At 44.9% G+C, this 25708-nt stretch overlaps 1 protein-coding gene across 4 annotated transcripts; it reads left to right on the top strand.

Moving 5' to 3' along the window:
* The first annotated feature begins 868 nt into the window (after positions 1-868).
* HSPB8 (heat shock protein family B (small) member 8) lies at positions 869-21654 on the top strand. 4 transcript variants are annotated; one of them, XM_087913215.1, is made up of 5 exons: positions 993-1055; positions 2484-2551; positions 9021-9443; positions 13927-13990; positions 19913-21654. In XM_087913215.1, exons 3-5 carry the CDS (start codon positions 9047-9049, stop codon positions 20070-20072), a joined length of 621 nt encoding a protein of 206 aa, XP_087769341.1. In that variant the 5' UTR covers positions 993-1055; positions 2484-2551; positions 9021-9046; the 3' UTR covers positions 20073-21654. The 4 variants fall into 4 exon arrangements, with proteins under 4 accessions (XP_026574419.1, XP_087769341.1, XP_087769340.1 ...); XM_026718634.2 differs by lacking the exon at positions 2484-2551 and having other exon boundaries at positions 869-1055; XM_087913214.1 differs by lacking the exons at positions 993-1055; positions 2484-2551 and adding an exon at positions 1997-2074.
* The last annotated feature ends 4054 nt before the right edge of the window (positions 21655-25708 follow it).

Genomic DNA, 25708 nt, shown 5'->3' with positions numbered 1-25708 from the left:
GCACCTATATGGATTCCAATTCCCATAATCCCTAGCAATAGACTTATTTATTATTTGATGGGGCTCCTCCTCTCCACGAACCTCCCTCCCTTCTCGCTCCTCCTCTTGATGATGTTACCTAGTTGGGTCATGAAACGTCTGCAAGAAAACAAGCAAACTCAGAGAGCACCAAGGATCCCACAGTCTTCCTCCTTCTCCTCCCTTTCTTCTTCTCCTCCTCCTCTCCACAAACCTCCCTCCCTTCTCCCTCCTCCTCTTGATGATGTTACCTAGTTGGGTCATGAAACATCTGCAAGAAAACAAGCAAACTTCCTCTTCCTCCTCCTCCTCGCCCCCTTTCTTCTCCTCCTCCATTCTGCAAACCCCACTCCCTTCTAACACCGATGACCTTCCCTAGCTGGGTTATGAAACGTCCGCAAGAACGCAACCCAACTCCAAGAGCACCAAGGACAGCGCCCCTTCTTTCGACCCCCAAGCTGCAGATATATTCCCCTTTTGGAGACACCACTCTGGAAACCAAACGGCCTTGCATTGGTAAAGATCTCGGGTTGAGAAGAGAGGCAGGCAGGCAGGCCGGCAGGCCGATGGACACAATCTTGTCCATTTCACTCTTTTCTCCTCCTTTTTTCTTTTTCTTCCCCCGCCCAGAGTCGATCGCTTTCAGCTGCTCCCGCAGAGGAAACAGGTTGCGGGCTGGGCGGAGTAAGCTTTCTCAAGGCTTTCGAACCTCACTCATCCGCTGTGCTGGAAGCGCAGCACTTAGCCTATCCCAAAGCTGGCTTGCAGCCAGACCTTTTTTCAGCGGCAGAGAAAGCCAAGTCCCTCCTAAAGCCCTCAAGACAGTCAGCTGGCCAGCTGCCCAGCTCCACCTTCTGTCTGCAGTGACTGCCTGCCCAAGGAAGCCAAGGACGCTGCAAATAGGAGTTGTTGCTCTTTAAAAAAAACACACACACACACACAACAACCAACCAACCCTCTTTAAACCGTCCTTCTTAAGAACGGCTTCTAACCCCGGTCGTCTTGTCTCGGAGCTCCTTGGCTGTTGAACATCCTGGGTAAGGCATGCCAACCTTGCAAAAAAACCAACAACCCAGCCACCCCCTCCAGAAGGCGAAAGGAGGGTGGGGATAAATGGGGGGAGGGATTTGCAGGCTCACCTCTGCAGCTGGGGTGTGTCCGTGGGGGGGTGGGGTCGGGAGTTGAACCACAATGTTTTACCGATGGAGTTAGTTCAAAGCCTCTTGCGGGTTTTGCATTCCTGGACACAAGCAAGGCGCTGGGGCAGCCGCTTTTGTCTGCTTGAGCAGGGGTAGGGGGTTGGACTAGAAGACCTCCAAGGTCTCTTCTGACTCTTGCTATTCCATGCTTCCCCTTGGTTAAGGGCTGGTTTCAGCCCGTAGAGAGTGGAGTTCCCTTTGGCAAGGATGCTGCGTGCACCATGATGAGTAGGAGGAGGGGGGTGGGATATCCAGTTTGTCTCTGAGCGAGGACCAGGCCGAAGGACCTCTTCGAGTCCTCCCTTGCAAAAGGTCGCCAGGGCCGAGAGCAGCCATGATGGCCTGTTGTGTCTCCAGGTCTAGAATAAAATCCTTGGTTCCCCAAAGATCGGGGGGCAGAAGGAAGAAGAGCTTTGGTGACTCAGCATTTTTGCTTGGGAACTATCAGCTGCGTGGTTTAATGCTGAGCCATCGGACTCAGCGTTTTCAACTTTTATTGCTTCTATCTTTCCTGGTTCTGCTTTTAACATCTCGAAAAAGTTCTGGAAGACCCCAAGGCTGGCTGACAATTTGAGATCATTTGAGTAGATCCAAATGGATTCTGAATTCTTATCGTTGCTCTTTCTCTTGCTGTGCTCTTCCTCTTCCTTCCTTCTTCCCTCCCTTCCTCCCTCCCTCCCTCCCTCCCTTCCTCCCTTCCTTCCTTCCTTCCTTCCTTCCTCCCTCCCTCCTTCCCTCCCTCCCTCCCTTCCTTCCTGTGCAATAATTAGAAAGGAATATTGCAGACTAACTTTGCCAACTGCCAGGAGTTTGATCCTGACTGGCTCAAGGTGGACTCAGCCTTCCATCCTTCCAAGGTGGGTAAAATGAGGGCCCAGATTGGGGTTTGCAAGAGGCTGACTCTTAGAGAGGCCTGGGAAGCACCCAAAAGCAGTATGTAAGTCTAAGGGCTGTTGCTATGGCTTTGCTTTTCCTTTCCCCCTTCTTTCCTTCCTTCCCTTCCTCCCTTCCTCCCTTCCATCCATCCATGGTGCACAGTTTTAGAATGCCATAACTGCAAGCTAACCCTGCCGACTGCCGGCAGTTCGATTCTCACCAGGTTCAACGTTGACTCGGCCTTCCCTCCTTCCGGGGTCGGTAAATGAAAGACCCAGATTGTTGGGGGCAAGAGGCCGATTCTGTAAAACCGCTTTAGAGAGGGCTGTAAAAAGTTCTGTGAAGCGGTACCTAAGTCTAAGGGCGATATTTCTATTGCTTTCTGGCCAGAGAGAAGCTGTGTTGCCTTTAGAACAGGCTGGCGTCCATCAGGCGAACGAAGCGAGCGGACTGTAATGGTGAGAAGGATGAACAAGCAAAACCCGTTTTTTTTTTCCCCTGCTCTCAGAGCGAGCAGGTGTGACTGCAGTTGTGCCAGGCAGATAATTGTTGAACCATTTAAATGTACAGGGATGCCATCTGAGACTGGCAGAGCTAGGCAGGAGCCTAAATTCCTATAAAAACCACCTTGCCTGGCATTGAATTTCAACGATCGAATGTTGTGGGCATTTCCAGTGTGTGTATGTGTGTGTGTGTGTGTGTATTTGCGATCTTCAGGTTTCAAGGACAGCACCTGGTTGACCTGGAATAAACTAGCAGGGTGTGGGAGATGAAGTAGATGGGCAAAATAGATTGCATGAAAATACAGGCAGTTCTCGACTTACAACAGTTCACTTAGTGACCTGAACGACACTGAGAAAAGGGACCGTATTTCACAATTACAACCAGGGTTACATGACCCCCTCTTTTGACCTTCTTCTGTCAAATCTTCCACCTCTCTACGAAATCCCCAAATCCCCCAAGCAATAAAAGGTGGCAGCTTGGAAGTTTCTAAGTAAAATATGAACAGTGGTGGGATTCAAATAATTTAACGACCGGTTCTCTGCCCTTACGATTTCTTCCAACGACCAGTTCGCCAAACTGCTCAGAGAGTTGACAACCGGTTCTCTCAAACCGGTGTGAACCGGCTGAATCCCACCACTGAAAATATGGCTTCCAAAGGTGACCCCTCCCCCCTACCCCCCCCAATGTTCTCCAGGCAGTTCTTGGTTCCTCAAATCTGGCATTCTGAACCCAGAAGGGACATGCTACGCTCTTCCTTGACCAAAACTAGGACATATACATGTCGCTAGTCTTCAAAAGCAGGAGTCATGGTGATGTTTGTTGATTCTGTATTACGTTGCTCTGTTATTATTTGGAAGCCCAGATGGGATGATGTTCTCTTTTGGAAAAAGAGGTAGGCGACTTCCTGTTTATTTGGCCTTCGGTAAGTCGTGCGTAGTCCAAGCTGAATTCTGCACGAGGAAGGGAATATCTGGGCGGAATTTCTATCACGTGATTCAAGGGAAGAAGTAAAGGAGAGAAAGATTAAACGGATGACCGTTTGCTAGTTTTATAACAGAAGCTAATGATTAAACACTTCGGTTTTTCGTTTTGCTTTTTTTTTTCATCTGATTTAAGCCAAAGTTGACTCCTGGTGGATTCATCCCTGTGGTTTTCTTGGCAAAAGTGATTTGCCATTGCTTGAGAGAGAGTGACTGGCCCAAGCTCAGAGGTGCAATTCTACCAGTTCAGACACCGGTTCTATAGAACCGGTTGTTATGCTTCCGCACAGTTTGGAGCATCCCTCCCCACGCTCCATTTTTGCCTTCCTGGGACCCAGGGAAACCTTCTGGGAGCAAAAATGCCACCCCAGGAGGCTTCCCTGAGGCCTAGGAGCCCCCCCCAAAAGGGGGGGGGTGTTGCAAAAAAGCCACACCCACCTAGACACATGGCCATGTTCGCCTAGCCACGCCCACAGGACCAGTTGTTAAAAAAATTTGAATCCCACCGCTGCCTGAGCTGGGTTGGTGCCTACGCTGGGAATAGATCTCCAGTCTCCCCGTTTCTAGACTGGGGCCTTCGCTCCTACATCACTGGGAAATGAAATACACTGGGGGGGGAAAAAAAATGGGTCTTCACTGCTACATCTAAACTGGCCCGTTGCTTTATGGAATGAATCCATGTCTGGGCCGAACTCAGCAGAGAAAATTAATTTTGAAAAAAAAAATGTAATGGGTGCTTTTTAATTGGTTTAATTAAATTAATGGATTTCCACCAGACGAAGGCTCCACTTGAATTGTTAAAAGAAAAAAAAAGGGGGAACGAGGTCCTGTTGGCTGGCAAGAGAGGCAGACAAGGAGACGTCAGAAATTAGATGCAACCCTCGTGTTTACACCCATTGTTTAGGAAGGTTCAAAGCTCCGTCTGCAGCCTGCCCCTCCCAATTCAAACCGGATAGTCACCGCAAGAGTTTATATATTTATTTATTTATTCACCCCTTCATGCTGACTTGCCTTCTGAAAATTCATCCCTTCGGTAATTCCAGGAGAAGGTCTCCTGGCCACTTGGTGGAACATCTGCGCAAGCAAACATTTGACACCCGTGCTCAAGAATACAGTGTTTCCCTGAAAATAAGACCCTGTCTTATATTTTTGTTGCCACCCCCCAAAAAAGGCACCAGGTCTTATTTTCAGGGGATGTCATCCACTGACTAACCTCACTTGTGCACATCGCCCCCGGCCTCCTTTTCGCGGTCAGAAGCCTTCAGGAACTTCTTCTTCTGCAGCTGGCAAGGCTTTCCTGAAGGCAACTCTGCAGCCTTCAGGATCGATCCAGAGCTTTGTTCTCAGCTCCAGAGGCCTTGAGGAAAGCCTTGTCAGCCTTGCCAGCTGCAGAAGAAATGGGCCAGCAAGGCAGGTGTTCAGGTGTGCGAGGCCTGGCTACAACTGTCCAAAGGTAAGTAGTAGGGCAACTCCACCACCAGCCATCCCCACCCTGGTTTACTTTTTAACCAGGCACTCTGGAGTGGGCAGGGTCTTATTTTGGGGGGTAGGGCTTGAAGGAGTTGATGTCCGGGATGTGAGGGATCTGTAAATATTTTTCATAGCCCTCTTTTTGACTCGTGCAGTAGACAGGTCCTCGATGAAAGGCAGATGGGTAGCCATTGTTTTTTCCGAAGTCCTAATTACTCTCTGGAGTCTGTGTCTGTCCTGTTGGGTTGCAGAACCAAACCAGACAGTTATAGAGGTGCAGATGATAAGACTCAATAATTCTTCTCAATAATAATAATAATAATAATAATAATAATAATAATAATAATAATAATAATAATAATAATAATAATAATAATTGCTGTTGTTATTATTTAGAATTATTAGAGGGCCACGCCCATCCAGCAACTGGACAGCAAACTGATTGTTGGGATTTTTCAATCCCACCCCTGATGAAATCTGCTCGATGCCTTCGATATGATCTTACGTGATATCTAAAGCTCGATTCAAGCTTCAGTGTTTCTTCATCTCTTTGCATCTTGTTGCTTAAAAACAAACACAAAATTCAATCCCTCCCTGTGCCTTGGTCCCTTGAGGGAAGCAGAGATCAAAGGGGCCCACACCCCTGTGTTCTTAGCAAATTGCTTGCAGGCTCTCTCATCTATTTCCCATGTACACAGTCATTAATATCTGGTTGGCCGGTCCTTTCCTTTTCGTCAGTTTCACAATCCTTGTAGAAACTTCCCAGGCTGAAGTCTTGCCAAGCAAATGAAACTCAGGTTGTTGCAATATGAAGGCAGCGCATTGTGCTTAGCTGTGTGGGAGAGCTGCAACTGCCTTCAAGGACTGTGGGAGGGGAGGGATTAAACCCCCCACCCCCAAAAATTTTTTAGGATGGAATAGAACATCTGGAAAATGGGTGAGATACGTTGCGTTCCTTGAGTAGGGTAATCAAAAATGAGAATTGTGGGGTCGTTGGTGCTCTCTGAGCTGGGTTGTTTTCTTGCAGATGTTTCATGACCCAACTAGGTAACATTATCATTGCAAGGAAGAGTGAGGTTTATTCCTGAAAAATGTTTACAAGCGGACAACCAAACTCAGAGAGCACTAAGGATTCCACGGACTAATAGAAGAAAATATTTGTAGCTCGGGGTTGAACTGTGAGGTCCTTGGTGCTCTCTGAGCTTGGTGGTTTTCTTGCAGATGTTTCACTACCAAGCTAGGTAACATCATCAGTGCTGGAAGAGGGAGGAGGAGGAGGAGGAGGAGGAGGAGAGGGGGAGGAGAAAGAGGAGAAGTAGAAGGAGAAGGAGAAGAGGAGGAGAAGGAGAAGAAGAGGAGGAGGAGGAGGAGGAGGAAAAGGAGAGGAGGAAGAAGAGGAGGAGGAGAAGGAGAAGGAGAAGAGGAGAAGAGGAGGAGAGGAGGAGGAGGAGAAGGAGAGGAGGAGGAGGAGAAGGAGAAGAGGAGGAGGAGGAGAAGAAGAGGAGGAGAAAGAGAGGAGGAGGAGGAGAAGGAAGAGGGGGATAAGAAGAAGGAGAGGAAGAGCGGAAGGAGGAGAAGTATGAAAAACCGTCACAAGTCACTTTTTATAGAGCCGTCGAAACCGTGAACGGTCACTATAAATGAACAGTTGTAAGACGAGGTCTATCTGTAGTCTGCCGTCAAGGTGACCTCCGAACCGAGGACTTCTTCTGAATCCCTGGGGTTGCATTTTTCACACCGTGTTTCCAAAGTCTTCCGCAGAATTTGGGAGGCAAGGCTCCAAAGAGAAATTATCTCCATTGTGATCTCTGGTGGATTTAATATCTGGCTGCCGAGATAGGTCTGTGCTTAAATCTTTTTTTCCCGATGGAATTGATTGGATCTGGAATAGCGTTCCAGCTCCTCTTATCTTCTAAAATCATCTTATTCTCTAGATCAGGTGTAGCAAGGCTTTTCGGGTGTTAGGTATTTATGGCCCACTCTTTGCCAAAGTTTGCAAGCAAAATACTCCCTTGTGCAGAGTTGGTGGCTCTCCTAAAGGGGGAATAACAATCGATTGCTTTCGCCCCAAGGTCCTAAAAGCCGTGGGAACGTCCTGAACCGTTGATCCAGGTCAGCTTTGGTGCAATTTTAAAAGGAGCTTCTGAGAGTTTCGTGTGTTTTGCAATGTGGTGGCTTATTTAGTTTTCGGAATGACAGAGTGGGAAGGGACCTTGGAGGTCATCTAGTCCAACCCCCCCTCACCCAAGCAGGAGACCTTACACCATTACCAACAGATGGCACTCCAGCCCTCCAGACTGATGCTGACTAGAAAAATCAGGGATGGGCAGCACCGAGAGATTTTTTTTTTTTTTTGAGGTTGCCTGATGATAGGACAGTCCTAAAATAGACGAGTGGAGTCAGCTTCTTAAGAACGGCACTTAATCCAGAATCTTATTTCAGGAAGTCACTGTTTCGGGAAGTCACTGTTTCTCAACTTAGCCAGGTGGGTGGATTCCAATCTCCAGAATGCTTACTTGTAGGGAATTCTAGGAATTGTGGTCCATGGTGATTGGCCCAAAGTCACCCAGACGGCTTTCATGCCTAAGGCAGGATTAGAACTCACCGTCTCCTGGCGATTGACTCAAAGTCACCCAACCGGCTTTCATGGCTAAGGCAAAACTAGAACTCACCGTCTCCTCTTTTTTTCTAGCCTGGTGCCCTTAATCACCAGATCAAAAGGAATCAAGCCAGAACAAAGAAATGGGCCAGATCTCATCCCCATTCTCACCCACCCACTCACACAAACACTTCGCCTCAATTCGGTTCAACGTACATTAAATCCAAATCAGTTTACTGACCGTTCTTGAGTCCATCAGTTGAGGATTTAGCACGCTTTTTACCAAAATCAATCAGCACCCCTTTTCCTCGACCAAAACCCCTGATTTGCAAAATGAGAATTTTATGGGCTTCTCCTTTGGGGAATTTTAGAGGAGGCGGGTGTTGTTTGTTTGCCTTTATTTTATTTTATTTTATTTTGCTCTCAAGGCAAAAAAGCCCAAGCGGTTTTTAGAAGAGAACCGAGCAGAAAGAGACAGGCCTAACACCCCAAGCTAATAATAGGTTGCTTTGCTAAGCTCACCATGCCAAAAAAGAAAAAGAAAAAAAATAGGAGAGAGCGAGGGGTGAAAAATGAGAGCCAAGCCAGTCTAAACTTGGAATTCCATTTAGCAAAGCAGTCGGTCCCTTTGGGATGAGGTCAGCTCACTTCAGGCTCTCCAAAAATACAAGCTCGTGGGGCGGGTTGCAACAGCCCTCCTCCTCCTCCTCCTCCTCCCCCTTCTGCCAATCCTTTCCCCTCCCCAGCGCTGGAGCCTTGCCTATAAATAGGGGGCAGAGTTTGGAAGTTTAGGGAAGCTTCTGGACTGGTACAAGCCAGTTGATTTAAGCTTCTGTCTGGCACAGAGTGGCATTGTTGGTGGATTCACTCCCGAGGAAAAAGGGAAGGCCGGCGCTTTGTTCTTCTACTTTTCTTCTTCTTCTTCTTTTTGTCATTTCCAGAGGGGTTGATTCTTGAATCCCAAAGGTGCTTTTTTTTTTTCCCAAAAAAGGCAACCGGATTTTTTTTTTTTTTTCCTTGAAGACGTTTCGCTTCTCTCCTTCCAAGAGGCTTTTCATATTTCCCCTGGTTCTGAACTTTTAAATTTTGTTGGCTCGGTTTGGACTTCTCCCCACTCCAAAAAAAAAAACTTCTGAAAGAAATTCAGGGTTGGTTGGTTTGTTTTTCCCTTTTTTTAAAAACAAAAACAAAAACCGATTGGGCCAGGAGAAGGCAAAGCAGATTTATTTGCGTCCCGCGCAAACAGGAGAGAAAAGTTGTGCTCGGAATAAGAACTGCGGAGTTCAGATTTAGCCTTTTTTTTTTTTCCTTCTTCTTCTTCCTGCACCTGTTGGAAAACTTTTTCGTTCTTTCTTGTTTTGATTCTGCTTTTAGTTTCCTCCCGCTGAATCTCTCCCAGGATGGCTGACAACCAGATTCCGTTCTCGTGCTACCCTGGCCGGCCTCGGAATATCAGAGATCCCTTCAGGGAATCTAGTCTGTCCTCTCGGCTTCTGGACGATGACTTTAACATGCCAGCTTTCCCCGGGGATCTGACCGCCAACTGGCCGGACTGGGCCCGCTCGCCCCTCACCTCAGGCTGGGCGAGCCCTCTGAGATCAGGAATGACCCGGAGCAGCGGTTTCTCCCCTCCGGGCTATGGATCACGTTTTGGGGCTCACCCCGAAGGGGGTCCCTTTAGATCCAGCAGCCCCCAGACTTTTTCGGGCGAGCCCTGGAAAGTCTGCGTCAACGTGCAGAGTTTCAAACCCGAAGAGCTGTCGGTGAAGACCAAGGAAGGTTACGTGGAAGTGTCAGGTGAGAAACGGATTGTGTTGGGTGCGTGTTTCTCAGTTGGGTGCGTGTGTGTGTGTGTTTTAAATTATTTTATTTTTCACACAAACAATTGATTTTGCATTAACAGATAACAGATAATTCGAGTTGGAAGGGACCTTGTAGGTCATCTAGTCCAACCCCCCCCCCCCCCAAGCAGGAGACCCTTCACCAGGGGTCTTCAATCTTGACAGCTTTAAGACTTGTGGACTTCAACTCCCAGAATTCTTCCTCCCCCTCATGTCAGCTCAGGAATTCTGGGAGTTAAACTTGGCCAAGTTTGAAGACCCTTGTTCTACACCATTTCTGACAGGTGGCCATCCAGTTTCTTCTTGGAAGCCCCCAGGGATGAAGCTCCCACAATTTCCAAGGGCAACTTCTGTTCCATGGGTGTTGTAATGACGAGGCAGTCGAGTTGTTTGATCATGAACAACTGAATCATGATGATCGTTATTGGAGTCACAGACACAGATAGATGGGCAGATGGAGAGAGGGAGAGAGAGGGAGGGAGGGAGGGAGGGAGAGAGAGAGAAAGAGAGAGAGAGAGAGAGCCAAAGTCCCTGGGAATTCCATCCCTAAAGCAGGATTAGAACGTTGCTCCTAATCCAGCAGTTCTCTTGGCTCTTGGTTTGAGATGGAAGACCTCAAAGTAATCTAGTGAGCTTCTATGACCAGGGGGAGGACTAGAATCCAAGTTTCCCTACTCTTAATCCAGAATCTTCATTATTGGGCCATCTTGGTTTGGGGCAGAGATGGAGAGAGACTGGCTCAACGTCACACAGGGAACTTCAGGAATCTGTCTTTCTTTCCTGCTAGTCAAGCCCCTTCCCCACTGGACCCCATGGCCTCTTGGGCTGAGTGAAGGACTGGGTAAAAATCCTCTAGGGAGCTTCTGTACCCAAAGGAGAACCTAGATCTTCCCATTCCTAGTCTAGAACCATCTAGACCCCATGGACTCTTGGGATGAACGAAGCTAATGAGAACGTTCACAGGATTCAAACTGAGGGGGTTGTGAGAACACAGGCATGGTATTAACCCTGGTTAATATAGCTTAGTGCATTTGTCTAAAGTAAACCCAGCCAATTTTGAGCTTAGTTAATAAATCACGGAGAATAAAAGATTCTTGAAAGCCTCCCAAGAGAGATTGTGCCTTTAAAAAAAAAATCTGGATGAAATAATAATAGTGCTGTAAAGAATATAGAAAGGAGACAGGCGTGTTTATAGCTGCCCTTTTCCATTTTTTTTAATCCTATCCTAGGAAAATATTAACCCCTCTCTTCTCCTTACCTTCATTTGCAAGTCACAAATGTATTACTTTTAGACTTTTAAAAAAAAATCACGACAAAAGAGAAGGATCTGAATCGTTTTTTCTTGCTATGCCGTGGCACAAAAGAAGCTTTTAGAAAAATGCAGTCCCTTGTCTATTTTTAAGAAGAAAATCTGTGATTAACAAACTTTTAGAGAGAAACCCAAGTCATTGTTAAAAGAAACTCCATGCTTGCTGATCATCTCCTTTTTAAGAACTGCCAGTTTTTTAGCAGGAGGTTTTAAAACGTAGCAAACTTGGCAAGAATTGGCACGTGATTATGTGAAATCAGTCGTGCGGTGAAATTTCTAAAGTTTTGCTGACAAGACAAACCCACCTTTGTCTTTTCACTGTCTAATCTAGTATTAGTGTGGTTAGACAACATGTGTGGCCTTTCTGGTTAGGTAACTCTTTTGACTACAAAGAGTATTGAGTGTTTAAATAAATCTTAAGTATTCGTCTCTAAGGAAACTATCCAAAAATAATACTTTTTTTTTGGTCTTCTTAACTTTATCTCTCTCTCTGTGTGTGTAGGTGTTAAGTATGTGTCTTATCTATTCAACATAGGTGATATTTTGAGTGCAAAGTGCCATTCAACATCCCCGGTTGCTTTTTTTCCCTCTCAGTCTCGGTTTTCCCATCTGTAAAATGGATCCATTCTTTTATTTATCACACACAATTTTTGCCTTATGCAAAGGAATATTTGGAAAATAGCTTTCACATTCGTTCTTTTTGCCTCTTGCTCCTTTGTGGCACGCCCAGAAGCTGGCAGGGAGCGTGGCCATCTGCCAGCAGCCCCATTCTTGCCCGTGAATGCCATTCTGGGCACAGTTTCTTGGTGTTTATAGTGCTACCTCAAACTGCAGCTGTTCCTGGAATCTCAGCCTGCCCACGTGCAGCATGGCGAAAAGGTTAGTTTTTAGAGCTTCAGCCACCATTGAGGGGTAGAGCAGACCAGGAAGCAGAGTGGCAGCTTTCTTCTTCTTCTCCTCCTCCTCTTCCTCCTCCTCCTCCTTCTTCTTCCTCTTCCTCTCCTCCTCCTCCTCCTCCTCCTCCTCCTCCTCCTCCTCCTCCTCCTCCTCCTCCTTCTTCTTCTTCTTCCTCTTTCTCTTCTTCTCCTCCTCCTCCTCCTTCTTTCTCTTCCTCTTCTTCTTCTTCTCCTCCTCCTCCCCCTCCTCCTCCTCCTCCTTCTCCTCCTCCTTCCTCCTCCTCCTCCTCCTCCTCCTTCTTCTTCTTCTTCTTCTGGTGGCAGCTGTAAAGCTACAAATAGGTTAAAATACATAAAACCAGGCAGAATTTCAATGCTGGAGGGAGTGAGCTTTTTTTTTTTTTTAATGAAATGTCGAACTCACATTTTCATTAAAAACAGGAAGCCAAATTTACAGGATTCTGAAATACTGGCATTTAAAATTTATATAATGTAATTTTTTTTAAATGTTGCATTTAAAGCTACCGGCCCTTAAAACAGGCGCTGGGTTGAGAACGCCAAATGTTACCCATTATCAGCTATTAATAATATAGCCCCCAGTGCAACATACAGTATTTTATAACTCAATTTTCTTTTTTTTCGCGGCATCAAATTTCAGCTGGAATAGATTTCTTTGAAAGACAGGATTTAGTTAAATGGAAGTGGCTATTTCAGTTGCCCGCAGAGGGAAATTCACAATCTGTTATGCTTCCTTGGAAAAAAAAAATTTTTTTATGCACAGAAAATTAGCATCTGAATAGAAGGCTATATTTTTTTTAAAAAAAGTAAAGTGGTACAAAACTATTTAAAATGTAATCTATAAAATAAAGCTATCCCTTCTTTGGATAGCCACTTTTCCTTATGTAACCTACATTTAACCTTGGTGATAATAAGGCATCTCTTTTAGGCAGAGAGCTCCACATAGGTTGCCTCACTGAGGACTAGAGTGGTGAGATGTTGGAGGCCACCACCTTAAATAACTTTACTAAACCAGGGTTAACTACTGTAGTTCTCAATTCAGCTGTGGGCCCACTTTGCAATGCCACAATTTCGACTTCATCCAAAGTTCCAGAACGGATTAACCAAAACCAGAAAAATGTCTTTATGGGATCAAACAAAACTTGAGGGAATCGGTTGTTCGTTTCATGTTTCTAGTAATATTTATATCTTGATCGTTAGTCAAGAATAGGTGGCGTGTAATGAATGAGAGACAGGTGATAATAAAACTCTTAAGAATTCAATATCAGTAATTAAAGTTTCAGGCTTAGGGATTTCAAGCAGTATTAATAAAAATTTAGAGAAACAGAGTCACTAACCTTTGGAGGGCAAGAATTCTAAAGATAGATGTCATCAGAAAAGGGGGTTTAATTTAGTGGTTAAAGCATCAGGCTAGGAACCAGGAGTTGGTGAGTTCTAGTCCCATCCTAGGCATGAAAGCCAGCTAGGTGACCTTGGACCAATCACCAGGAGACTGGGAGTTCTAGTCCCATCTTAGGTATGAAAGCTGTCAGGGTGACTTTGGGTCGATCACCAGGAGTCTGGGAGTTCTAGTCCCACTTTAGGTATGAAAGCTGTCTGGGTGACCTTGGACCAATCACCAGGAGTCTGGGAGTTCTAGTCCCATTTTAGGTATGAAAGCTGACTGGGTGACTTTGGGTCGATCATCAGGAGTCTGGGAGTTCTAGTCCCACTTTAGGTATGAAAGCTGGCTGGGTGACTTTGGGTTGATCACCAGGAGACTGGGAGTTCTAGTCCCACTTTAGGTATGAAAGCTGTCTGGGTGACTTTGGGTCAATCACCAGGAGACTGGGAGTTCTAGTCCCACTTTAGGTATGAAAGCTGTCTGGGTGACCTTGGACCAATCACCAGGAGTCTGGGAGTTCTAGTCCCATTTTAGGTATGAAAGCTGGCTGGGTGACTTTGGGTCGATCACCAGGAGTCTGGGAGTTCTAGTCCCACTTTAGGTATGAAAGCTGGCTGGGTGACTTTGGGTTGATCACCAGGAGATTGGGAGTTCTAGTCCCACCTTAGGTATGAAAATCAGCTGGGTGATTTGGGCCAGTTCCTCTCTCTCAGCCCAACTCACCTCACTCTTCCTTCCTTCCTCTTTCTTTCTTTCTTTCTTTCTTTCTTTCTTTCTTTCTTTCTTTCTTTCTTACTTCCTTTCTTTCTAACTTTTTTCTTTCTTTCACCAGGTAAACATGAAGAACAACAAGCAGAAGGAGGAATCGTTTCCAAGAATTTCACCAAGAAAATCCAGTAAGTATTTCTGAGTTTTAAGATCACTTCCTTACTAGGCTCTTGAGTTCAGCCATGGATGCTTTTTTTTAAAAAAAAAAAAACCTTCCTTTTCACATATGAAATCAGAGCGGTCTTTCTCAGCCGTGACAAGTTTGAGACAAGGGAACTTCCCAACTCCCAGAATTCCCCCCGTTTAAACCCCAACCCAAAGATCAAGTTTAATCCTCAAATACCAATGTCAAAAGCAGGATGCCTCCGCTCCTACTCTTTCAGGGTGCCAGTTACACAGTTCCCTGCCTCTGCCAGGGCTTCAAAGAAATAGGATCCTTGGGTTTCAATCTGGGTATGTCCCAGCGACTCACCAAATTCATTTACTGACGTTCTAGCCAAGGAATGTATCTGAAATGCAAGCTTCCCTTCCCCCACACCCCGCTCATCCTTATCACACAACCTCTTCCCCATCTTTCCAATTCAAGACATAAAAGACTTGAATTAGAATAAGAGAGGTGGAAGGGACCTCGGAGGTCTTCTAGTCCAACCCACTGCTTAGGCAGGAAGCCCTACACCGCTTCAGACAAATGGTTATCCAATCTCTTCTTAAAAACTTCCAGTGCTTCTTAAAACTTCCATTTACAACTTCTGGTGGCAATCTGTTCCACTGATTAATTCTTCTAACAGTCAGGAAATTTTTCCTTAGTTTTAGGTTGCCTCTCTCCTTGATGAGTTTCCATCTTGTTGCTTCTTGTCCTCCTTCGGTTTAGTTCAGTTGGTTCTGTTAATCCACAGCTGAATCACTGAGCCCCATTGACTAATCAAGGTGCTTCCGGTGAGCAAATATTTGCAGGGTGGGCAGCTAAATTTGAGATCTTCCTCTCATTGAAGGAACTTGCTAGCTTTTCTCTTGGTCACCGGGCAGGAATGGAGTTGGCCTCCTCTGTTGAGGATCTAAATTTAAGCAGCCAATGAGCTCGTGATGCAAGACGGACGTTGACCTACTTCACACCAAACCAGACCCTCTTCTCGTAGGGACTTGGCTTTCATATTCTGTGGAGCCTTGAGAGAAACAGAACCTAGAACATGAAGATAGAAGGGAGAACAACAGGGTTGGAAGGGATTGAGGAGGACTTGGACCTTATATTATTCTGGACAAATGGTTGTCTGGTGTCTTCTTGAAAATCTCCAGTGATGGAGAGCCCATAACTTTCGGAAGGAAGCTGTCCTACTGATTAATTGTTGTCATTGTCAATAAATTCTTCCTTAGTTCAAGCTAGAATCTTTCTTTAATGATTAACTACTTGTCTTCCCTCAAGTGCTTTGGAGAATAGATTTGAGAAACCTTCAAATATTGGACGACTGCTATCGTATCACCCCTTAACTAAATCTTTATTTGGGCCATAGGCCCCCCACCAGCATAAACTAACGTAAAAACCATCCAAATCACAGCCATTCCCATCAAATATTTAAGAATAATACATCAAATGTTTAGAATAATACAAAACAAACATTTGTTTGTAAATCTATGGGGACGGGGAGGAAAATGACTAAGCCCAAACTACGATACTAAAGGATGAATTTAATTAAAACAATCAGAATTACAGTATAGGCAATAAAACTATTGTTTTATTAATTTACTAGCTCTATACCTGTGCTTCGCTACGAAACTATGTGGTGGGGCTAAGTTTTGGGGGAGGAAGATAAGGGGAAAAATTGTTCCTCTGCCTACTAGCATCTGTCAGTATTCATCTGGCTAGCGTCCTGTCAGTGTGTGAGAGAGTTGAGAGCTGTTTGGAAACTGAAGCAGTATTTGCTGTATGAGCACGAAGAAGAAAGCAAGGAGCCAGGGTCTGGCTTAGATTAACTGTTCTGTACTAAAGCTGTTTGGTGCTGTGAAACTGAAAGTGAAACTCCTCTCCCCTGCTTGTGTTTTGCAGTTGGAACAGGTTTCTTTTTTTCAGGTGAGGAGGGGGAGTAGAACTCCTTAGCATCAGATCGTGTTAATAATAATAATATAGGAAATATTTAAATGCTCTGATGGTCATTTCGAAAAATCCTTTCTTAGCGAGCACCTAGAAGCTAAGAGGAACATAATGTGCCAAATTCCAAGTTTGTAGACTTTAGGGTCCTGGAGATTTTGTGATGATGCATGACTGGTATTTCGCTTTTATATATATATATAGATTATTTGATGGTTTTCTTCTATTAGTTTTATTTTGTATATACAACATAAATGGACAATATTTTTTACAGTATTAGCTATGTTTCCTTCTTTTTATCCGGACAAAATGCTGTATTCAAGAATGTTTATGAATAAAATCCAAAAGAAAGAAAGAAAGAAAGAAAGAAAGAAAGAAAGAAAGAAAGAAAGAAAGAAAGAAAGAAAGAAAGGGAGAGAGAAAGAGAAAGAAAGAAAGAAAGAAAGAAAGAAAGAAAGAAAGAAAGAAAGAAAGAAAGAAAGAAAGAAAGAAAGAAAATATGCATAATATGTTGAAACTCACACTGCTTGTGGATTCGCTGGGAAGGAAGGGGAATTTTAGAAGGCTGATGGACAATCTGGGACGAGCTCAGCTGCCGAGTCACCCGAGAACTGGTGACTCATCAAACATGCTCTTCTAACTTATTTTGGCACTGTTGCCTAATGGTGCTTCCAGATGCTTGTTTACCCGTCGGCTTTGAAAGTTCATCTAGAACTTTCTCTCTCTCTTCCCCCAAAATGGGGAGCCGGTGACGGGGAGGCGGGGAGGAAGAAGAGTCACTGTCCAGATTAAACTTTTCCAAATTTGTTGGAGACCCACGTTAAAAGTTTTCACAAGCATCCCGGGAAGGCTTGGATCCAGCATAAACATTAGGGTGAAGAACGCTGGGCAAGATGCCTTCCGTAATATATTTTTATTAAGCCGTACGATGAATGATGGAGGGAACTAAGTATGGCTAGATTAGCCAATTGAAGGAACAGAATAACAGAGTTGGAAGGGACCTTGTGGGTCATCTAGTCCAACCCCCCTCTGCCCAAGCAGGAAACCCTACATCATTTCTGACCGATGGCAGTCCAATCTCTTCTTGAAAGCTTCCAGGGATGAAGCTCCCACAATGTCCTAAGGCAGGGGTAGGGAAACTTGGCTCTTTTATCACTTATGGACTTCAACTCCCAGAATTCCTGAGTGAGCCATAAAAGGTTCCCCATCCCTGGCCTACTGGTTTTTCGGTTGTGAGGGAAATCAATTTTTGACTTGAATGGGACTGTTTAATATACAAATGTAGGATATATTCTTTATATGTCCTACATTTGTATATTAAACAGTCCTATTCAAGTCAAAAATTGATTTTCCTCACAACCGAAAACCAGTAGGCCAGGATGGGGAACCTTTATGGCTCACTCAGGAATTCTGGGAGTTGAAGTCCATAAGTGATAAAAGAGCCAAGATTCCCTACCCCTGTCCTAAGGCAACTTCTGTCCCATGGGTTGATTGTTCTCCCTGTCACAAACTGTCTCCTTATTTCTAGGTTGAATCTCTTCTTGATCAGTTTCCATCCATTATTCCTTAGCTGGTCTTCAGGTGCCTTGGAAAATAGCTTAACTCCCTCCTCCTCTCTGGGGCAGCCCCTCAAATATTGGAAGACTGCTATCATTACCAAAAAAACAGATTGAAAAGAGCTGCGAGATAAAACTTTCAGCTTCTAGAGGGCCCACGGTCTCTCCTTAAGAGAGTAATAACAAAGAATAACAAAGTTGGAAGAGACCTTGTAGGTCATCTAGTCCAACCCCACTCTGCCCAAGCAGGAGACCCTACGCCATTTCTGACCCATGGCAGTCCAATCTCTTCTTGGAAGCCTCCAGTGATGAAGCTCCCATAACTTCCAAAGGCAACTTCCATTCCATGGGTTGATTGCTCTCACTGTCAGAAAATTCCTCCTTATTTCCAGGTTGAATCTCTCCTTGTTCCCTCCATTACCCCTTGTCTGGCCTTCAGGTGCTTTGGAAAATAGCTTGACCCCTCACTCTCTGTGGCTCTCAGGGTCTCCTGCTTGGACTAGAAGATCTCTAAAGTCCCTTCCAGCCCTGTGATTCTATGTTCTAAGATATAACCTTTATGCTGCCATAGGACTGTTGACTTGTTTTGCCTATCACCTGGTGTGTGAATGCCGTTCTTGTGGCCTCGTCAACACAGGGCTGTGGATGGTAGGTTGTGTGAACTCAGCTCAAGGAATCTCTTGGGCAACTCTGTTCAGTTCTCATCTTCTGAATCTGGATTTTCCTGACAATAGGAGAGAATGCCAAGCAACTATGAAGAGTGTTTCAACAGGAATGAGGGTTGTGGGTCCTCAAAGAACACACAACACCTGTAGCTCAAGCTGTAACTTGAACATGGAAAATGTGCAAAGGGTTATAAAGAGCTAAACCACCATAGGTGTGGAATCTTGGGTTTCATTAAGAGTTCCTTATTAGGGCAATATTTTCTTACCTCCGTGCTGGTGTTTACTTTGATGCATTCAACTGGGCACAATTTGAAAAGGCATCCGGCCAAACCTGCTTGCCAAAGAATTTTCTCTGAGTTAACCCAAAGTTGGAGCTGCAACTTTAGAAGGAGGGAGGAAAAACAAACCACAAAAATAAATCCTGTACAAATCTTTCTTTTGTATCTTCCTTCATGATGCATCGAAGCAGGTGGTCCAATCTTGGAGTCTTTGAACACCCCTGGACTTCAACGCCCAGAATTCTCCAGCCAGCCATGTTGGCTTGGCTGGCCGGGGAATTTTGGGCGTTGAAGTCCACAAACTCTTAAAATTATCCGGATTGGACATCGCTGCTTTAAAGCTAAAGGAAGTGGATTTGTTGTCAGGGATTTTGGATGATTCATTATGTCCATAAAGATTTCTTCCAGCCAAACTTATGTTTGTGACCCAAACATGTCCTTGGCAATATTCTGTTTTTCCAGGGATGTTTCTTTCCGCCTCACTGTGAAGCCATAACCCCAAAATTCCCAGAGGTGTTTTATCAAAGTGCTAACAAGCCCATCCTGTTTAGCTTCTGAGGCCAGAGAAGATCAGCCAAAGTCCCAGTGCCTGCTAAATCCTCATTAATCATTAATAAGGACCAAAACTGTAGATAAGAAGTTGGCTCCCCCAAAGATATTGCAGTGTTTGCTTTACTGGTTCTTTGAAGATTAACACAGAGCTGGACTCACAAAACACAGTAGGTAAGATTCACAGAGAGTTGATGTTTTAATCTGTTCCAGAAATTCAGCATATTCTGTGACCTCTTTAACCAAGGCTCTCAACTCTTAACGGTTTATCTTTCGAGGCATTATCTGTTGTGTGTCAGACTGTGAAGTCGCACAAATCGGATCAAAAGCATAGACACAGGAATTGTCTTTTGTTCACCTACGGCGAGATTGTGGCCTTTTTATCTATCTCTATATAAGCAAAATACCACTCATGCATCAGTACAAAAATCTCCAGAACCGTAAAGCCTACAAACTTGAAATTTGGCTTCTAGGGGCTCACTAAGAAAGGATACGGCAGCTTGGAAACTGAAAGTGTATTCCATAAATAGTTTTCAAAGATAATAACTAGGAGACTGAAGTTTCTGCCGGCAAAATTCTAACTGGAGAACATGATTGATGATTCTTGGCTATGGATGTGTCCCACTGGAGAATATGAATTATGATACACTCAGAGAAGTGGGGGGAAAACCAGGGTCAAGGGTGACAATGAATGATGTGTCTCAGAGTCGGCTACATCCAGGCAGTGCTGGACATGTTAATTCCCAATAAATCCTTTTGAAGTTTTGAAAGTTTGGCTCGAGACTTACGATTTAATTGGGGGAACTGCTAGAATCCTGACAGCTATTTTTGTCAAGGAGAAAGCAGAAAGAAGCCTGAAACTTACTTGAGACTTGGAAGATCTTCCATTTAATTGTTTCTTCTTCTTTGTGTTCCTTAGACTTCCCGTGGAGGTGGATCCCACCACAGTCTTCGCTTCCTTGTCCCCTGAGGGTCTGCTGATCATTGAAGCTCCTCAGATACCTCCTTACTGTCAGTACGGGGATGGCAGCTATGGCAACGAGATTCCCCTGGATACCCAAGAAGCCACCTGTGCCTGAAGAAGACCCTACCCTTCCCCCGAAAAGAAGTCCCTTCCATCTTTTTGACTACCCCCTGCAGCTGCCTTCACTCAAAGCCTTCTTCCTTGTAGGTGTCCTGGTCAACCCTACTCTTGAATGGACTTGTTGAGCTCCCGCATTGGGCTTGGGGGCCGAGGGAGAGGAAGGGTAGCGTTGACCTGGTCTTTGAGACTTTCAAATCAGTGGTGTAAAATTATATTCATCGGGGATGCCCTCTCTCAAACAGGGGTGATGTTGAGTCAGAAGGATTCAGTTCAAGAAAGCTTCTTTGATTTTATCATGTAGCATATTTTGGGGCGGGGGGAGGAGAATCCTTTCCGGAAGATTTTGAGGAAGTGTTGAAAGTTAAGATTGGTTCTTTAGATCTTTCAGGATAAAGATTAAGAGCCGGGGCAAATCCAGAAGAAGGGAGGGAAACCTTGCAATGTGACTTCAAGGGGAAGTAAACTTAGTGGCACTGTTGTGTCCATTTCCCACAATGCCTGGTGTTGGCATTGCACTGGGGCATTGTGGGAAGTGAGCAGGCTAGCTCCGCAACTTTCTAAGCCAGGACATCTTCACTGCATGAGGGATGTACAATAATCTTTGGTCCTGCTGAGAAGGGACTCCATTCACCATCCAAGCTTTCATTGATTCCATGTTCAGAAACGGTCAAAGTTCCCAGACCCATCATTCTGATCTAGGCCTCTTTATCGCTTGCTTCATCATCCTACCAATAGAGATCCTAGCCTTTGAAACGAGGAAGTCATTTTGCCAAAACACGCCAAGAGATCGTTTCAAGGTATCTGGAGATCTTGCGAAGGTCTCATGAAATGTTTGGTCTTCTCAAATGGAGAGATGGAGCAATTAAGGCCAAGATAGGTCATCAGCCCCTGGTGGAGGACTCACCTCCAAGATGAAACCTGATTCATAACACAATTTTTGTCCAAGAACCATTTGGGGGTGATTCCTCTCCAACTTCTACACCAACCTTGGCCATTTTAAGACTTGTGGACTTCAACTCCCAGAAGTCCACAAGTCTTAAAGTGGCCAAGGTTGGATGGAATGAGACAATTCTTCATGACCACATGACCCTACCCAAGTTGGACGCCCCTGTTCTACACCATGGGCTGCTGAAGTCTCACCTAAGTGCTTAAAGTTCTACTACTGATATTGCACTAAAATAATTTATCTGAGTTGCTATCCTCCATCCAAGTTTACAGATGTCCAGAGCACTGATTTACGATGCGTTGAAGAATATATATATTTTTAAGTTGTTCTCAGCACACTTGGTTCTTTTCTCGCTGACTTGTCTTCATCATAAAAGAGTCTCTTTTAATCTCAAGGGCTGATCTGGCCTCTGATCCCAAAATTGCAATTGTAACAGTGCTGCCATCGCCTTGTCCTTCTTCCGTAACTGCTCCTAGCCAGAACACCCATTTCTGTTCCCCGGTTTCATGGAGGACTTAACTGATATATTGTCATTGTTTTTTTCCTGTATACTGTATCCGATGTAGCAACCAACTGTCCTTAATAAACGTTTGGGTATATGTGAGGTATTTATGCCAATAGGAATAAGTAATTGTTGTGTTTCATATTTCTTTCCTTGGTGGAGTGTCCCACCACAAGCACACCTGGGTTTTAGGGAACAGATTCCTCTAAAATGAGAGGACATTGAAATGTGACTTTGGGGCAGAGGTGGTATTCAGCCGGATCTGACCAGTTCTGGAGAACCGGTAGCAGGAATTTTGGGTGGTTCGGAGAACCGGCAAATACCACCTCTGACTGACCCCATCTCTTCTCTGCCTCCCATTGAGTCCCAGCTGATTGGCTGGGTCTCCTTTGGTTGCCCTGCACAGGAGAACAGAGCTGGAAAGCAGGTTAGTGGGATGGGGAGGGAAAGGGGATTTTGCAGTATATCCTTCCCCTGCCACACCCAGCAAGCCACACCCACAGAACTGGTAATAAAAAAAAAATTGAATCCCACCACTGCTTTGGGGTTGTTCCTAAGCCTGAGAATCTGGTTGGATCTTCCAAGAGCTGAAAGTATAAAAAGGGGTGAATTGGCAACACGAGCATCTTGCAATCCCAACTTCTCTACCCCAGGAGGTCCTAGTATTGGGAAGGACCACAGGAGGACCACGTATGACTGACATGGAAGTTCTAGAGAACCTACCATGAGGTCCCACACTTGGATAATTCAACTGGTTCTTCAACAGGAGACAGCCTTATCTTCTTTGAAAAGGGATGGACGGATGGACGGATGGATGGAGCAACATGATGAATGGATGGATGGATGGATGAACAGATGGGCAGACAGATGGATGGATGGACGGATGATGAATGACATGATGAATGGATGAATGGATGCTTGCTTGTGACGGATGGCTTTGAGTTACTTTACTTCTTGAAGCAATGGATGAAATGATACTCCTGTATTCACTCACCCATACACACCCCACACACAATGGGCTCCAGTACTCACTTGTTGCAACATACAGTGAGAAGGTGTGCTTTCATTCTTTTCTGGTTCTACACACTAACTTTGGTGGTGGCCATGTCACACTCTCTTGTCAACCTCACAAGGCAGACCAGGCATGACAAAAAAAAACACCACAGGAGCTAGTCCCAAAGATGCTTTCTCAAAAGGCAACTGGACTTCCTTTTAATTTTTTTTTGAAGACATTTCGCTTCTCATCTGAGAAGCTACTTCAGTTCCCAAAGCCAACTGGACTTCCTTTGCTTTTTCTTGAAGATGTTTTGCTTCCCAGCGAAGAAGGTTCTTCCGTTCAGAACTGACAACTATGATGGATGTCCGAGAATCTCCATAGACATAGGAGCTAACACTACTTATTGTTAGATTACATTGGTAGAATCTTGCAAATCTCAAAGAACACTTCTCCCTTTGTCTCGCTACATCTCCTTTATATAGCCCAAGAAACTATGGAGGGTCCCTTGTCCAGCCCATGATGCTGCTGTGGGCTGAGCTGCCTTTTATCTGATTATTCCCTTAGCTGCCTCTTGTTGGATTGTGTGCACAGGGTTTACTTCTCTTCTGTTGTGTTCTCATTGTACGCTAAATCATAAGTAATATACAGAATTCTTTATTGGCCAAGTGTGATTGGACACACAAGGAATTTGTCTGTGGTGAATAAGCTCTCAGTGTACATCAAAGATATAAGTGCTGAATCATGATCACATCATAAATACATCACGAATCGTAAGATACAACACTTAGCGATAGTCATAGGATACTAAATAAGCCATCCACATAAATCCTACTAGGAACTAATCATAAAAATTGTAAGGTTAACTGTAAGGTTATAGTCATAAGCAGAAAATGAGATAGGTAATAGGAAAGATGAGAAGAAGAATAGTAATAGTCTTTGTCAATCGTTGGACAGGGTTGAGGGAATTACTTGTTTAGCAGAGTGATGGCGTTTGGGGAAAACTGTCTTTGTGTCTGGTTGTTCTGGTGTGCAGTGCTCTATAGTGTCGTTTTGAGGGTAGAATTGTAGAGGGACAGTTTACGTCCAGGATGTGAGGGGGCTGTAGTAATAATAATAATGTCTAACGTTGCCTTTGGATGCTGCCCAACCCTGTGTCCACGCAGAGTGGGTTGACACCCTCTTCTCCGATGTATCCGTGGGCCAACAAATCTAGCTGGGTGGCTGAGTTGACTCACCGCCTTCGGGGCGGCTGTTCCTCCCATTATTTATGACTAAGCGGCCTCGCCATCAACGCCATTCTGCAAGGAGGCATTTCAGTGTTAAGCAGGTCTTTTCCAACAAAGTCTCACTGAGAGCCTCGGGTGAGGGTGGAGAGAGAATTACATTCCACGGGGCTCCCAAAACAAACATGTTCTGACTAAGAGGTGAAGGCACATTTGGTAAAATGTGCTTTCCCTAATGGCTCTCATCTCCACATCCTTTGGGGTCACTTGCTACCTGAGCCCAAAATGGGAACGTAAGGGAACCGGGAAGCAGTGGCCGCAGAGAAATGGACCTGCGAAAGCAGCAGTGACCAATCTTTGTGGCTCAGTGGCATGGGGAGAGGGGAATTGGGCCACATGAGGTTAAGGACCACTGGACTATAAATGTCTATGGTTTTTAAGTCCTCCAGGTCATGGTTGTCCCAGAGACAACCATGGTTCAAGAGACAACTGGATTTTCTGGTTTTTCTTTGAAGAAGTTTTGCTTCTTATCCAAGGAGCTTCTTCAGGGGTGGTATTTTACCGGTTCAGACCGGTTTGAGAGAACCAGGTGTTAATTTCCTGCTTCTGGAGGGCCTCCAGAGCCCAGGGGAGGCTGTTTTCACCCTCCCAGAGGTCCAGGGGAGGCCTCTGGACCCTTGAGAGGGTGAAAAACGGCCTCCCAGGGGTCCGAGGGGCCCACCGGAAGTCGGAAGTTCCGGTAGGTCCCTCCCATCATGGCCATGCTTACCCAGCCACCGAGCAGCGAACCTGAGCTGGGATTTTTGAATCCCACCCGTGAGCTTCTTCAGTTTTCAGTTCAGTTCTTCTTCAGAACTGAAGAAGCTTCTTTGGATGAGAAGTGAAACCTCTTCAAAGACAAAAACCAGAAAGCCCAGTCGCCTCTTGGGGAAAAAAAGCAACTTTGGGACGCTAGACGAGATGAGATCTCCATGGTCTTTTCATTCCTGCGTTCTATTGCTCTCAGGGAAAAGCTGAAAAACAATTCCCACTTCCTGATATTGCAGGAAACATGGAAGGCCATTCTGTTGCTTAAAGATGTGGCTAGCTCAAAGATTTCCCCTGGTGATCAGTGGTTTGCTTTATCCGGCATGCTCCATTCCACTCCGAAGCCGTTACAGCTGGGGGGGGTGTGGAAAAGGGAGAGGAAAAGATAATAGCCGTCGAGCCAACTACATTACATTTTATGGTTTCGTGGCAATTACGCTGCATTTTATGGTGTCATAACATATTACGTTTTATGCCTTAATATTGGCGTTCATACTGAGACAGGGATGCACAGAATTTTAAGAAGGAGAAGAGTCTCTACGCGGAACAAAAAGAAGCTTTCAGCGGGAGGGGGACTGGAAAAGACACGGCAGTTGAGACGGGAAATTCACTTAATGATAGATCAGTCAATCAGAACAGAGCTGGAAAGGACCTTGGAAGTCTTCTAGTCCAACCCTCCCGCTTAAGCAGGAGAATAGACCGTTCCAACGATTGTCCAACCTCTTCTTTAAAACCTCCAGCGATGGAGCATCCACAACTTCTGGTGGCAAGTTGTTCCACTGGTTAATTGCTTGTTAACATTGCTTAGAATGTTAACAACTGGTTCTAGCGGAGAGGTACGAACTGGTAGAATCCCACCCTAGTCTCTCTGCTAACCTTTAATGGACTTTTGCTGATCAGGATGGAGGATTAAAAATCGGTTTATGAATAAGAAAGGAGATATGAGAAGGAGGAATTATTTGTTGTGTTGGAAGAGAAGGAGATAAGAGACTAACTAATGGAAAGAGAGAGAAATTCCCAATGAGGTGATAAAGAAGATATTGATATGTGCTGAAATGGATAGATTGACTCTGGAATTAAAAAAAATAAGGAAGAGACAGAATACTACAATAGAATAGAATAGAATAGAATAGAATAGAATAGAATAGAATAGAAT

Source organism: Pseudonaja textilis, chromosome 15 (assembly GCF_049901715.1).
Source record: "Pseudonaja textilis isolate UNSWEBS1 chromosome 15, rPseTex1.2, whole genome shotgun sequence".
Lineage (NCBI taxonomy): Eukaryota > Metazoa > Chordata > Lepidosauria > Squamata > Elapidae > Pseudonaja > Pseudonaja textilis.
This window is presented reverse-complemented; position numbering and strand designations above follow the sequence as displayed.